The sequence below is a fragment of the Pleurodeles waltl genome, chromosome 6 (genome assembly GCF_031143425.1).
Source record: "Pleurodeles waltl isolate 20211129_DDA chromosome 6, aPleWal1.hap1.20221129, whole genome shotgun sequence".
Taxonomy (NCBI): domain Eukaryota; kingdom Metazoa; phylum Chordata; class Amphibia; order Caudata; family Salamandridae; genus Pleurodeles; species Pleurodeles waltl.
Genome location: NC_090445.1, coordinates 1,094,930,116 through 1,094,945,942, shown reverse-complemented (window position 1 = coordinate 1,094,945,942; position 15,827 = coordinate 1,094,930,116). Strand labels below are relative to the sequence as shown.

The 15,827-nt window shown below is 44.8% G+C and overlaps 1 protein-coding gene across 1 annotated transcript in view; it reads right to left on the bottom strand.

The window, feature by feature from the left end:
• Positions 1-15,827, bottom strand: part of BMS1 (BMS1 ribosome biogenesis factor) — a 123,155-nt gene that overhangs the window by 22,675 nt on the left and 84,653 nt on the right. Inside the window, exon 20 of the mRNA XM_069240194.1 lies at positions 1,984-2,131. Coding sequence (XP_069096295.1) covers positions 1,984-2,131 — 148 coding nt within the window. The remainder of the gene's footprint in view (positions 1-1,983; positions 2,132-15,827) is intronic.

Sequence of the window (15,827 nt, the reverse complement as noted above, 5' to 3'; positions counted from 1 at the left end):
CTTCCCTGGGGTACCCATAGGAAACACACATCTTTGCCCTACAGAAGATAATCTACAGGAGGCAAAGATAAAAGAAAGGAAATAATGAATAATAGGCATCCTCCTCAAAACAGTTACATAATGAGTTGCTAACCTGTCCTCTGTGATGGCCACCAGTATGAGAGCATAATAGACACACTGGGTTTCAAAAGACATAGCAAGCCATCTTCCACCAATACAAAGCATTTTTGCTGTAGGCAGACAGGGCCAAAAAACAAATCATACTGAAAGAGAGAAACTGCTAAGAAGCATAAAAAATGTAGCCAAGGACACAACAGAGTACAACAATTATACTAACACGCTGAATAGCCAAAATGAATACGATTGTCATTTCTTTCTAAACTTTATTACCTGAAACTCCATTATATTAATCATCATGCAGCCACATACATTTCATCAGAAACTTTGCAGTCAAAAGGAATTGCTTTATAGCTGGCCATTAATGGTCCCAATGGAAGCTTGAGGGCTTATGCATCAAAATGATAAAGAGCGGAGGCGGAACTTCAAGGTGACTTATGTTTTTCCTCACTTTCAGATTTTTTTGCCTAATTTATGCTCTTTGGGAGAACACTAAGCCTTTGTTATCAAGCGAACCAGTCAAAATAAGAAATATTAGCAAATTAAGTACAGATTTTGATTAGGATTAACTAAAGGTCAAATAGTGCTCTATTTCAAAAATTAAAATTAAAAAAACCTAAACAATGAATTAAAATACATTTGCATCAGAAAAGTGGCCTTGCGAGGTTGGTTCTCCTTAGGAGACAGAGATAGTAATCCCATGAGAACAACTCACAGGTAACTTACGTTTCCGCCCAGAATTTTTAATTATGTTCGAAGAGTAAAAAGATTGCACATACAGGAATTTGTTGACAGAGCTCCCCAGCCTAAAGAACCTTGTGAGAAGGGGCAAAAGGTAGAAATTTAAATTTTGCATCATTAAACTCAACTACTTAGAATCCAACCAAAAACTGAATTTCCTCAAAATTCAAATGAATATGCATGATGTCTGAAGTAAATTGCGCAGTTTAACAATGAAGTAAGCGCCATCTGTTTAAACTCAAGCTGGGTTAATATTCTCTTGCTCTGGATCGACTGAGCTAGTCTGAGGGAAGGAAATGCTTAAAGTAACATCCCAGGCCCTCATTCAGACAGCGTATATACTTGTAATGTAATTCTGTACGTAGATGAGTTTCAAAACTCTACTTCTACATGGTTTGTTGGACTGGATTGCAGCTGGGATATGTCTAGGTGTTGTGTTTGTGTCTAGTAGGGCTGTACCATCGAGCCGTCAGGACACTTATCTCCATCCTCAGGCTGGATTTTTTTCCAAGCTGGTCCAAGGTGTCAACAAAATGCAGCACTTCTGAGTCCAGGTCAAGAGGACACCTTCTCAAGGTGTGTGTATTTATCAGTGAAAAAAATGTTTATCATTCCTGAGGGTGCAGCATCTGCCCTTGTCCCGATTCTGAGTGTGTTTTAAATACTATACTCTGCATAGACGGACTCTTGCATAATCTACCTTTTATCCACAAAATCGACTGATGCCTAATCTCTGGGCTCTCAGTGACATCTATTTTATTTAGAATACATCTGTTTCCAGTGCTCATCTTTTCTTGGCTACTGATGCTTGCAACTCTGGAACATCTTCATTCAGTGAGCCTTCGTTGTGTTTCATACTGTTGGTGGCAGCTAGTTGAGTACTTCTACATTCAGGAGTGTTTTCCATGTTCTCCCTTGGTTTGCTAACCCCTGTACATTGAAGCATCCACTAAGATTTTTTTAATTCTTGTCTGCTAGTAAAATGTCTATATGCCATTCTGGTATTTGTTTGCACAAGCTGCATGATCTGGATCATGGTATCCTTTAGAAACCCAGTGGTAGGGGATGTACTCAGAAGCAACTTGAAGATCTCCAGATTTTCAACATTTCTAAAGGCCCACTTACCACTCATTAAAAGTTTGTCCTCAAATGTTGCCCTGAAGCCTCCTTCTGGAGTGCGTAGCGCCTTCTTGATCTGACCCCGGATACCGCTCACACTTCGGATGGCAGAGCCTTCAAACTTAGCCACCTCCAAGGCAGAGTTAAACATGCCCTTCATGCCATAAAAAAAAAAAAAAAACATACAGATTAGGAAAATCAATCAAAGCTCCTCTTAGCAAACATGGAGCAACTGCCTCATAACATACAACCTGCAAGTTCTACAAGAACTATCATTAGGTCTCTCGCTCTCTGCTTAATGTGTTTAAAATGTCCCTCTCACCAGTTTGTCATTTTTAATTTTTTTTTCTTTTTATATATAGTTAGTATCTATTGAAGCTTCCCTAACACAATTTTGTTTGGGATCATAGAATGTCAAATACCACATAGCAGCCTTGGGGACCGCCAGACTTGCAGAATACAAATAATATACACATTTATTTTTGATTGGACCTTACATTCTTTGACCACACCAAATTCTCCGGACTCAAGTGGGTCATCAATGCACTATTAAAGAAGAAAGTAGGCGTCTGGTTTTATCCTCACTTTAAGACTATTCAATCAAGGGTTCTTTGTCAAGGAAATGTTAATTGCAATCCTGATTCTGCATCATAGGAATCCTCACTGGAATCATGAACGTGGAATAATTTCCGCCAACCAGCATGCGGGACACTGGAACACTGTTCATCAATAAATCTAACAATATATCTTACAATGGGGCAGAAACTTAAAAAAAAAAAAGTTAAACTATCTGTGTCACAACCATGGATTAAAGTAGGTTAGCATTTACTGAATGGTTCTCATTGAGAAAGCAAACTAAAACCTACACAAGTGCAACTTGCTGAAACATTTAATCCTTCAATATGATAAACTTTAACCTTTTATACTAAACGAGAGAAAAATAAAGGAAAGCAGGCCTGTTAGGCCAAGAAGCATTAGTTCAAAAAAGACACACAGCTCCATTAAGGAGCCAGTAGCTCCGGCACCCACTGTACTGGCAGTGTGCCTCAAAGCATCAGTTCTTTTTGAAGGCTTTTATTTACTAACTGATAGGCTATTGCTTATAGAATTATTAACATCCAGGAAGGAAGGAGGGTGGTTTGTGACTGGCAAGGAATCAATCAATGCAGAAACTGGATTACAAGTAAAATGTTCTTTGGCATCTCAGGATCCTCACTGATAGTCAAAAATACAGAAGAGGATGGCAAGCTTATACCTCGAAAGCGAATGTCAGGAATACCAAGCAACTCTAAGATAAGAAAAACTATAACAATCAATTCCAGAGCTGAACAGGTTGAAGGAATCAGATTTCTTGATGCTGCTTGACCAACTAAAGTGTCAGCTCTGCTGTCTTTATCCAAACAGCAATGTTTAGTGAAATATGCATTGATTTGCATGTGGCTGCTCTACACAACTAGTAGAGGAACATTCCTCAGTCGACCAGCAGGAGCTGCCTTTCCACGTGTGTAATTAGCCTTTGGTCTACTTGGCTGTGGTTAGCTTGTTGATGGCAACAAATGAGACAGGAAACTATCCATCTAGGTAGGACTTGTTTTGTGGATGCCCTCCAAGTACAGAGAGGTCCATAACTGATTAAAAGATGATTTTTTCCCTTATGTCCTTTGCCTTATCCAAGAACCATTTCATAATGCTTTTAATATCCAAACAATGAAGTGACCTCGCTACAGGAGTGAAAGGATTAGGAAAGAAAACTGGCACAGAAATAGTCTGGTTCAAATAAAAATCAAAGACTGCTACAGGCAATAATTTTAAATGTGTCCTTAAAGTTCCCCATTTTGATGGAAAGTGTTTAACGATCTACTGCAGATAAGGCTTGGTGCTCACTGACCTTCCTAGTAGGGGTGATTGCTAGCAAGAAAGCTACTTTCCAGGGAGGATGCTGCAGTGAAGCATTATGGATAAGCTCAAAATGTGGAGCCATTAATTCAGAGAGACCTAGATTAAGTTCCCATGGGGGAGAAGGCTGCCATCTTGTCAAACGTTTTCTTTCAGCCTTAAAGAAAATACTCTATTAATGGTACTGTGAAAAAGGACTTTTAATTTGGGTTTTCCTGTACGCAGTAATGGCAGCCAGGCATAATTTTATTGAACAGTACTGTAGCCTTGATTTTGCCGAATGTAAAAAATATAGGATTAATAGGTCTTCTGGCCAGAAAGTAAAAATTATTTTCCACTTGAAATTGTATCATATTTTAGAGGAAAGGCTACTTTAAGAATGTTCATACAATCTTGAAGCACATTTAGGTGACTATATTTTATGACCCCAGGAGCCATTCAGCTAATTTAAAATTTTGTGGTGATGTATCATTCCCTGAATCCTCAACAGCAGATTTAATCTGCACCAAACTTCCTGTGTGGTTTAATGGAGGGATGAAAAACTTCTGGAGAACACGGACACATCTTGAAAATCTGCTGAACATCATCTAATCTATTTTCATCTCCTGCCGATAAATATGATGCAAGTTCAGCATTTTGAAATTATATATTTTCTTTCAATATTTGTTGGCAAGATTTAAATCAAGAACTGCCAGATATTTTTTGTTCCAATGAAAGTCCACAGAAAAGAATATCTTAAATACATACCTATCCCTTGCTGTGAAGAAGGAACAGGTTGTAGTGCCTCTTTTTCTAAGTGAGATGAAATTCCCTATCTTGGAGTGCACTACTGGTGTGCTTTATATTGCAGGAGGTAAGAGATTTGAATTGGATGCCATATGTAAAGAAATGGCTCCCTGTTGCAGTTACCCCCCACTTTTTGCCTGATACTGATGCTGACTTGACTGAGAAGTGTGCTGGGACCCTGCTAACCAGGCCCCAGCACCAGTGTTCTTTCACCTAAAATGTACTTTTGATTCCACAATTGGCACACCCTGGCATCCAGGTAAGTCCCTTGTAACTGGTACCCCTGATGCCAGGGAAGGTCTCTAAGGGCTGCAGCATATCTTATGCCACCCTGGGGACCCCTCACTCAGCACAGACACACTGCTTGCCAGCTCGTGTGTGCTGATGAGAACAAAACGAGTAAGTCGACATGGCACTCCCCTCAGGGTGCCATGCCAACCTCACACTGCCTATGCAGTATAGATAAGTCACCCCTCTAGTAGGCCTTACAGCCCTAAGGCAGGGTGCACTATACCATAGGTGAGGGCACCAGTGCATGAGCACTATGCCCCTATAGTGTCTAAGCAAAACCTTAGACATTGTAAGTGCAGGGTAGCCATAAGAGTATGTGGTCTGGGAGTCTGTCAAAAACGAACTCCACAGCTCCATAATGGCTACACTGAATACTGGGAAGTTTAGTATCAAACTTCTCAGAATAATAAACCCACACTGATGCCAGTGTTGGATTTATTAAAAAATGCACACAGAGAGCATCTTAGAGATGCCCCCTGTATTTTACACAAATGTTCAGTGCAGGACTGACTGGTCTGTGCCAGCCTGCTGCTGAGAGACGAGTGACTGACCTCATGCGGTGAGAGCCTTTGTGCTCTCTGAGGACAGAAACAAAGCCTGCTCTGGGTGGAGGTGCTTCACACCTCCCCCCTGCAGGAACTGTAACACCTAGCAGTGAGCTTCAAAGGCTCAAGCTTCGTGTTACAATGCCCCAGGGCACTCTAGCTAGTGGAGATGCCCGCCCCCTGCACCCAGACCCCACTTTTGGCGGCAAGTCCAGGAGAGATAATGAGAAAAACAAGGAGGAGTCACTGGCCAGTCAGGACAGCCCCTAAGGTGTCCTGAGCTGAGGTGACTGACTTTTAGAAATCCTCCATCTTGTAGAAGGAGGATTCCCCCAATAGGGATAGGAATGTGACCCCCCTCCCCTTGGGAGGGAGGCACAAAGAGGGTGTACCCACCCTCAGGGCTAGTAGCCATTGGCTACTAACCCCCCAGACGTAAACACCCCCTTAAATTTAGTATTTAAGGGCTCCCCTGAACCTAAGAATTTAGATTCCTGCAACTTACCGAAGAAGAAGACTGCTGAGCTGAAAACCCCTGCAGAAGAAGGAAGAAGACACCAACTGCTTTGGCCCCAGTCCTACCGGCCTGTCTCCTGCCTTCTAAAGAACCCTGCTCCAGCGACCCTTTCTCCAGGACCAGCGACCTCTGAATCCTCAGAGGACTGCCCTGCTTCCAAGAGACCAAGAAACTCCAGAGGACAGCGGCACTGCTCCAAAAGAACTGCAACTTTGTTTCAAGGAGCAGATTTAAAGACCCCTGCAACTCCCCGCAAGAAGCGTGAGACTTGCAACACTGCACCCGGCGACCCCGACTCAACTGGTGGAGAACCAACACCTCAGGGAGGACCCTCCGGCGACTCAGAGTCCTTGAGTAACCAAAGTTGTCCCCCCTGAGCCCCCACAGCGACGCCTGCAGAGGGAATCCCGAGGCTCCCCCTGACCGCGACTGCCTGAACTCCATTTCCCGACGGCTGGAAAAGACCCTGCACCCGCAGCCCCCAGCACCTAAAGGAACGGAACTCCTGTGCAGGAGTGACCCCCAGGAAGCCCTCTCCCTTGCCCAGGTGGTGGCTACCCCGAGGAGCCCTCCCCTTGCCTGCCTGCAACGCTGAAGAGATCCCTTGATTTCCATTGAAAACCCGACGCTTGTTTCTACACTGCACCCGGCCGCCCCAGTGCCGCTGAGGGCGAACTTTTTGTGTGGACTTGTGTCCCCCCGGTGCCCTACAAAACCCCCCTGGTCTGCCCTCCGAAGACGCGGGTACTTACCTGCTGGTAGACCGGAACCGGGGAACCTCCTTCTCTCCATTGAAGCCTATGCGTTTTGGGCACCTCTTTGACCTCTGCACCTGACCGGCCCTGAGCTGCTGGTGTGGTAACTTTGGGGTTGCTCTGAACCCCTAACGGTGGGCTACCTTGGACCCAAACCTGAGACTTGTAAGTGATTTACTTACCTGACAAAACTAACAAAAACTTACCTCCCCCAGGAACTGTGAAAATTGCAGTGTCCACTTTTAAAACAGCTTATTGTGTTTTATGTGAAAAGTATACATGCTAATGTAATGATTCAAAGTTCCTAAAGTACTTACCTGCAATACCTTTCAAATGAGATATTACATGTAGAATTTGAACCTGTGGTTCTTAAAATAAACTAAGAAAAGATATTTTTCTATAACAAAACCTATTGGCTGGATTTGTCTCTGAGTGTGTGTTCCTCATTTATTGCCTGGGTGTATGTACAACAAATGCTTAACACTACTCCTTGGATACGCCTACTGCTCGACCACACTACCACAAAATAGAGCATTAGTATTATCTCTTTTTGCCACTATCTTACCTCTAAGGGGAACCCTTGGACTCTGTGCATACTATTCCTTACTTTGAAATAGTGCATACAGAGCCAACTTCCTACATTGGTGGATCAGCGGTGGGGTACAAGACTTTGCATTTGCTGGACTACTCAGCCAATACCTGATCACACGACAAATTCCAAAAATTGTCATGAGAAATTGATTTTTTGCAATCTGAAATTTTTCTAAATTCTTAAAAGACCTGCTAGGGCCTTGTGTTAGATCCTGTTTAGCATTTCTTTTAGAGTTTAAAAGTTTGTGAAAGTTTGAATTAGAACCTAGAACTAGTTTTAGTTTCTTAAAAAAAGTATTCCAACTTTTAGAAGCATAATGTCCAATACAGATGTGAATGTGGTGGAACTCGACACCACACCTTACCTCCATCTACAGATGAGAGAGCTAAGGTCACTCTGTAAACTAAAGAAAATAGCAATGGGCTCCAGACCTTCCAAACTACTGCTCCAGGAGCTGTTGGCAGAGTTTGAAAGAGCCAACCCCTCTGAGGATGGCAACACAGAGGATGAGTATAGTGACTTGGAGGGTGATTCCCCCCCACCAGTCCTATCTAGGGAGGACAGGGCCTCTCAAGCCCCGACACCACAAATCATAGTCAGAGATGCCCATTCCCTCACAGGAGGGTCCAACATCTCTGAAATCACTGAGGATAACTCCAGTGAAGAGGACATCCAGTTAGCCAGGATGGCCAAAAGATTGGCTTTGGAAAGACCGATCCTAGCCATAGAAAGGGAAAGACAAGAGATGGGCCTAGGACCCATCAATGGTGGCAGCAACATAAATAGGGTCAGAGATTCTCCTGACATGTTGAAAATCCCTAAAGGGATTGTAACTAAATATGAAGATGGTGATGACATCACCAAATGGTTCACAGCTTTTGAGAGGGCTTGTGTAACCAGAAAAGTGAGCAAATCTCACTGGGGTGCTCTCCTTTGGGAAATGTTCACTGGAAAGTGTAGGGATAGACTCCTCACACTCTCTGGAAAAGATGTAGAATCCTATGACCTCATGAAGGGTACCCTGATTGAGGGCTTTGGATTCTCCACTGAGGAGTACAGGATTTGGTTCAGGGGGGCTCAAAAATCCTCGAGCCAGACCTGGGTTGATTTTGTTGACTACTCAGTGAAAACACTGGATGGTTGGGTAACTGGAAGTGAAGTGCATGACTATGTTGGGCTTTATAATTTGTTTATGAAAGAACACATTTTAAGTAACTGCTTCAATGAAAAGTTGCATCAGTATCTGGTAGACCTAGGTCCAATTTCTCCCCAAGAATTGGGAAAGAAGGCAGACCACTGGGTCAAGACTAGGGTAACCAAAACTTCCACTGGGGGTGACCAAAAGAAAGGGGTTACAAAACCTCCTCAGGAGAAAGTGGGTGACACTAGAAACAAAGAAAAAGAGTCCTCTGTAGGCCCCCAAAAACCAGACCAGGTGGGTGGGCCCCGAGACACAACCCAAAACAAAGGTGGGTACCAGGGTAAGAACTGGGATGCCACTAAGGCATGGTGCCATAACTGTAAACAGACAGGGCACCACACCAAGGACACTTCTTGTCCCAAAAACAAACCCCCTAGCAAAATCCCAGGGGTGAGCAGTGTAGCCATTGGGGATGACTCCTCAGATGAGGAGGTCTTCATAGCCTTCAACTGGAAAAAGGGCCCAACAGGTGAGTTGGAGATTCCAGAGGGAAGTAGACACTTCCACTACCTACTGGTGAATGGAATCCCAGCCACTGCCCTGAGAGACACTTGTGCCAGTCACACCATTGTGCATGACAGGCTGGTTTTCTCAAACCAGTACATCCCAGGTGAGACTGCCAGAGTAAGAGTTAGCCCAGTCAGGGTCACTGATAGGCCTGTGGCTTTTGTGCCCATAGAAGTGGGTGGGACTTTTAGCTGGAGAAGGGTGGTAGTCAGTACAGACCTCCCCCTTGATTGTCTCCTTGGAAATGACTACCCAGAGTTTAGTCAGAGCCCAAGAGAGGAACTGGTCCAGTGCCAGTCCTCTCCCAAGGATTCTGAAGGTGCTACCCCTGCAGTAACTGCAAGTAGGCCCCAAAAGAAAAAGAAAAGAAAACGGAGTAGGAAAGGTGGACAACCTTTAGCCAAGGTTCCAGCAAGCCAGGGAGATTCTGCTCCAGTAGGGGAGAACTCCAAAAATGGCACTGTTAAAGTCCAACCTGACCCACAAGAAGTCCTGGCTAGTCAGGCAACTGTTAAGTCTGAGTGGGTGGCTCCTCAGCTAACAGAAGAAAGAGTGGAAGAAGGGTGTTTACTACAAGATGTGGTAACCCCCCACTCTAATACAGCAGACAGGCACCCTGAACCCAAAGAAGCCTGCAACTTAGCCCCCTCCCTTGTAGGTGAAGAGCTAAAGGTGTGGTTCTGGGCACTGACAGCTGTCAGTGGCCTCTGCTGGGTGTTAGCCTTTATGGCTGCACTATCCTTGGCATGGTGGTCTGACCCCATGCCAAATAGCAAGTTAGGCCCCCTGACCCTCTTGGTCATGGTGGGGTTACTCCAGCTCTGGGTAACCTCCTTGGGTAAGCTAGGGGTGACCCTGGCTAAAATAAGACTAGCAGAGGTGGATACCTCTAACCCCAAACTAGAGAGAATGGGTGGAGACATTAAAGACACAGACAAGAGGCAGTTCAGACTAGGTCCTATCACTGTGGAAGTGGGTCAGTTCCCCAGAGGGAATGACCTGGACAGGAGGATGTAAGGCAGAGTAGGCCCTGCAACAAACCAGCCTATTTCCTCTACTCTTCCTCGCCTGACAGACTAGGAAGACTCTCCCAGCTTTGGCTGAGTCTCCTAGCCTGTGGGCTGGGGGGGGGCTTGTGTAAAGAAATGGCTCCCTGTTGCAGTTACCCCCCACTTTTTGCCTGATACTGATGCTGACTTGACTGAGAAGTGTGCTGGGACCCTGCTAACCAGGCCCCAGCACCAGTGTTCTTTCACCTAAAATGTACTTTTGATTCCACAATTGGCACACCCTGGCATCCAGGTAAGTCCCTTGTAACTGGTACCCCTGGTACCAAGGGCCCTGATGCCAGGGAAGGTCTCTTAAGGGCTGCAGCATATCTTATGCCACCCTGGGGACCCCTCACTCAGCACAGACACACTGCTTGCCAGCTCGTGTGTGCTGATGAGAACAAAACGAGTAAGTCGACATGGCACTCCCCTCAGGGTGCCATGCCAACCTCACACTGCCTATGCAGTATAGATAAGTCACCCCTCTAGTAGGCCTTACAGCCCTAAGGCAGGGTGCACTATACCATAGGTGAGGGCACCTGTGCATGAGCACTATGCCCCTACAGTGTCTAAGCAAAACCTTAGACATTGTAAGTGCAGGGTAGCCATAAGAGTATATGGTCTGGGAGTCTGTCAAAAACGAACTCCACAGCTCCATAATGGCTACACTGAATACTGGGAAGTTTAGTATCAAACTTCTCAGAATAATAAACCCACACTGATGCCAGTGTTGGATTTATTAAACAATGCACACACAGAGCATCTTAGAGATGCCCCCTGTATTTTACCCAAATGTTCAGTGCAGGACTGACTGGTCTGTGCCAGCCTGCTGCTGAGAGACGAGTGACTGACCTCATGCGGTGAGAGCCTTTGTGCTCTCTGAGGACAGAAACAAAGCCTGCTCTGGGTGGAGGTGCTTCACACCTCTCCCCTGCAGGAACTGTAACACCTAGCAGTGAGCTTCAAAGGCTCAAGTTTCGTGTTACAATGCCCCAGGGCACTCCAGCTAGTGGAGATCCCCGCCCCCTGGACCCAGCCCCCACTTTTGGCGGCAAGTCCAGGAGAGATAATGAGAAAAACAAGGAGGAGTCACTGGCCAGTCAGGACAGCCCCTAAGGTGTCCTGAGCTGAGGTGACTCTGACTTTTAGAAATCCTCCATCTTGTAGAAGGGGGATTCCCCCAATAGGGATAGGAATGTGACTCCTTCCCCTTGGGAGGAGGCACAAAGAGGGTGTACCCACCCTCAGGGCTAGTAGCCATTGGCTACTAACCCCCCAGACCTAAACACGCCCTTAAATTTAGTATTTAAGGGCTCCCCTGAACCTAAGAATTTAGATTCCTGCAACTTACCGAAGAAGAAGACTGCTGAGCTGAAAACCCCTGCAGAAGAAGGAAGAAGACACCAACTGCTTTGGCCCCAGTCCTACCGGCCTGTCTCCTGACTTCTAAAGAACCCTGCTCCAGCTACGCTTTCTCCAGGACCAGCGACCTCTGAATCCTCAGAGGACTGCCCTGCTTCCAAGAGACCAAGAAATTCCTGAGGACAGCGGCACTGCTCCAAAAGAACTGCAACTTTGTTTCAAGGAGCAGATTTAAAGACCCCTGCATCTCCCCGCAAGAAGCGTGAGACTTGCAACACTGCACCCGGCGACCCCGACTCGACTGGTGGAGAACCAACACCTCAGGGAGGACCCTCCGGCGACTCAGAGTCCGTGAGTAACCAAAGTTGTCCCCCCTGAGCCCCCACAGAGACGCCTGCAGAGGGAATCCCGAGGCTCCCCCTGACCGCGACTGCCTGAACTCCATTTCCCAATGGCTGGAAAAGACCCTGCACCCGCAGCCCCCAGCACCTAAAGGAACGGAACTCCTGTGCAGGAGTGACCCCCAGGAAGCCCTCTCCCTTGCCCAGGTGGTGGCTACCCCGAGGAGCCCCCCCCTTGCCTGCCTGCAACGCTGAAGAGATCCCTTGATTTCTCCTTGATTTCCATTGAAAACCAGACGCTTGTTTCTACACTGCACCCGGCCGCCCCAGTGCCGCTGAGGGCGTACTTTTTGTGTGGACTTGTGTCCCCCCCGGTGCCCTACAAAACCCCCCTGGTCTGCCCTCCGAAGACGCGGGTACTTACCTGCTGGCAGACCGGAACCGGGGCACCCCCTTCTCTCCATTGAAGCCTATGCGTTTTGGGCACCTCTTTGACCTCTGCACCTGACCGGCCCTGAGCTGCTGGTGTGGTAACTTTGGGGTTGCTCTGAACCCCCAACGGTGGGCTACCTTGGACCCAAACCTGAGACTTGTAAGTGATTTACTTACCTGACAAAACTAACAAAAACTTACCTCCCCCAGGAACTGTGAAAATTGCACTAAGTGTCCACTTTTAAAACAGCTTGTTGTGTTTTATGTGAAAAGTATACATTCTCATGTAATGATTCAAAGTTCCTAAAGTACTTACCTGCAATACCTTTCAAATGAGATATTACATGTAGAATTTGAACCTGTGGTTCTTAAAATAAACTAAGAAAATATATTTTTCTATAACAAAACCTATTGGCTGGATTTGTCTCGGAGTGTGTGTTCCTCATTTATTGCCTGGGTGTATGTACAACAAATGCTTAACACTACTCCTTGGATAAGCCTACTGCTCGACCACACTACCACAAAATAGACAATTAGTATTATCTCTTTTTGCCACTATCTTACCTCTAAGGGGAACCCTTGGACTCTGTGCATACTATTCCTTACTTTGAAATAGTGCATACAGAGCCAACTTCCTACACCATATATGTGTTTAATGCCTAACACCCACCTGTTTGATCCTATGTGATTACACTGTGCCAGATATCTGGTTACTCATTCTTTCTCTGAAGTGGCGAACAGAGGAGAGCAAGTGAATTCCTCATTGTCTGGTAAGAGATCTAGATTTGCCAGACAACAGTGTGGCTGTTGGCCTTGACTTCTAAGTGGACGTCTCTGATAAGGGACATGCTGTTGTTGCGGTCCCTGTGCACCACTAAGGGGTTTGAATCCTCAGTCTGTCTTGGTAATGATAGTCTTGGTTGCAATATTGAGACTCATTATTTCTTTTACTACTTTCCTTAACCAATTGCTTTGAAAGATTGAGTTTCTTTATTCATTCTTTCCATATCATTGTTGTTATGGGTATTAAAACGAACAGCTCCTGTAAATGGAAGATTAAGCATTGTTAATTGTGCATTAAGTTTTAACGATATTAAGCACAGCCAGGGTGAACGTCTCAGGAAAACTACATGGTAGTACTGGGAGGCCACTAGGTCTGAGGAATCATTTGTTGTAGTTATCACTCGATTGGAGACCAGATGATTCTTTTGGATGACTTCTAACAAATCCTGCCTTCGGCCTCTTGGTAAATGCTCTGCCAAAGATGACTTTCTCTGTAGTTAACTATGGTATTTGCCAAGCAACACAGAGTCACAACCTGTTTTTAAAGTCCGAGCAGCAGACCCACAAACTTTTCAGCCACTAGCACCTATTCCTTTTTTTCTCAGTCTGGTGGTACCAAGGTCCCTGGTGCAGATATGTGATGTGTCTATGATCATGTCATGATTTGTTCCGGTTGGAGATAGGCAGGGTCATGATCTGAAGATTTAAATATTTTTTTAGGTAGCCTTTGAGAAGAGACTTTGATGGTTGCAAGAGACAAAAACTTCTCTGCTAGTATGGCTAAACCTGGAACGAGAGCATACAAAAAAGCGATACAGTATTTGAATACATTCAGTCACTGGTAATTACTGAAGTGGCAGGGTGTGCAAAATAACAATGGACTGGGATATGGTGATGAGTAATTTTCAGTGGGCTGAGGTTAATTTGAGCATTCTATGTATCATTTTTGTGTAAAAATCTGATACTTGAGGCAATGTGAGTCAAGGACTGTTCTCTTGGCTTCAAAGTCTAATTAATGATGGAAACTGTTGTCTGTGGCACCATCAACTGTACATTTAGTTTGTTCGTCTCTCTTATAAATATACTATGAAATGTTTTGTAATCCACAGATCAGATGTGCAGTGAAGAAGCTGGGGATGAAATCTGTGCACATGTAGAAGAGGGGTGAGGTGAAGATGAATGGGGGTTTGAGCTCCTGGCAGGCGTCCTTCAGTGTCGTCTCTCTGGTGGCATCTCAAAAGAATGAGGTGGTGGAACAGGTGTAGTAGATGCCGGTATGTTTTGTGGAGACATGAAAGTACTCCTGTACATCATTACTAGTCTTGGTGGGAATTCTAATGTCATCAGGATTTTCTAGAAGGGACCAGAAGTTCATTAGTATTGTTGCTGGAAATGGTGACAATGATAGTGAAAGAGACAGCTGTTCGACAGGAGACCCAGATAAAGGAGTGGCTACGATAGAATATATCAATCAATGTTTATCTAGAATGTCTCAATTTAGATCTTTTTCACAAGAGCTTGGCATTGATGTCTAAGCCATCGACTGATGTCTCTTCGAAGTCGACATCATACCTCCAATAGAGCCATCCATTTACTTAGGCCTTGTCTTTGCTTAAGGCTGTCTCCACCTCGATTGATGCTCCCTCAAAATACAGTAGCATCTGGAGCACTGGTGATGTCAGTGTAGCCTTTTCTCCTAGATCCCACCCTCTATGTAGGCTTTCCTTGAGGATATGAAAACATACTATAGAAAAAGACAATTATTTGTCCTGCTTGTGTGCTTTTTTCCTCTCCTGCTGGGCTTTCTTATTTCCCAAAAGCCCTCCCAGATAGATCCCCTCTCTGTCTTCAAATGCCTATCTTTTCATTTTTATTGACAGACTTTGCAACTGGATACCGAAGGGGGGAGATAATAAGGAGAGCACACAAACAAAGTGTGGTAGTCTTTTTACCCACACAGGAAGGACATATCACAAAAAAGTGAGGCATTGTGAGAGAAACAAATCCTCAGAACAGAATAAAAAGTTGCACATTTTGATGAAAAGATGTTTAAGACATTCACCGATGTTTAAATGGAGAGAATCTGATGGCTTAAAACTCAATTCCAGTGATCCAGTCTGCACGTGTCAGAAGTAAGAACTGAGAATTTGAGGCAAACTACCAATGCAGTGCATGCTGGGAGCTTGACGCGGATGGCTTCTTAAAGGAGTTGTGTATACTTTTTTTTTTGTTTAAACTAAAGCACACTTTGTCCTACAGGCACCTTTTTCTTCAATTTCTCTTCTGTAAGCTAAACGTTTCAAGCTTATCATGTTGATGGATTACATTTTTGCGGGTTACTGCAATGTAGGTTTGAATTGGCTTCCTCAAAGAATTTTCAGTAAATGCTGACCCGATTAACCTATAGAAGTAACACATGCAATTGAACTATGTTGAAGATGTTTCTCTCCATCAACGAGCTAACTTTGGATTTAATGATGAGAAGAGTTGGGGGATCCCTGCACGAAGGAAAAATTATTCTAAGTTTATGGTTTCAGCAAGGATTCCTATGAAGCAGAACTTGTTCAAATACTCCTGGCTACCACGCCAAAGGAACCTGTTCACCAGGGCAGTTCTGATGTTGACATGGCACTTGTCTTCCCCATCAGAATAGGGTACCAGGTTCAGACACATGGTCAGTTCTTAAACAACAGAACAGTACCAGCCTGATCATTTCAGAGGCTTCTGGGACTACATGCATCCTGTATGGGTGTGGCATTCAATCCTTGACTTCATATACTCTTTCTAAAATTT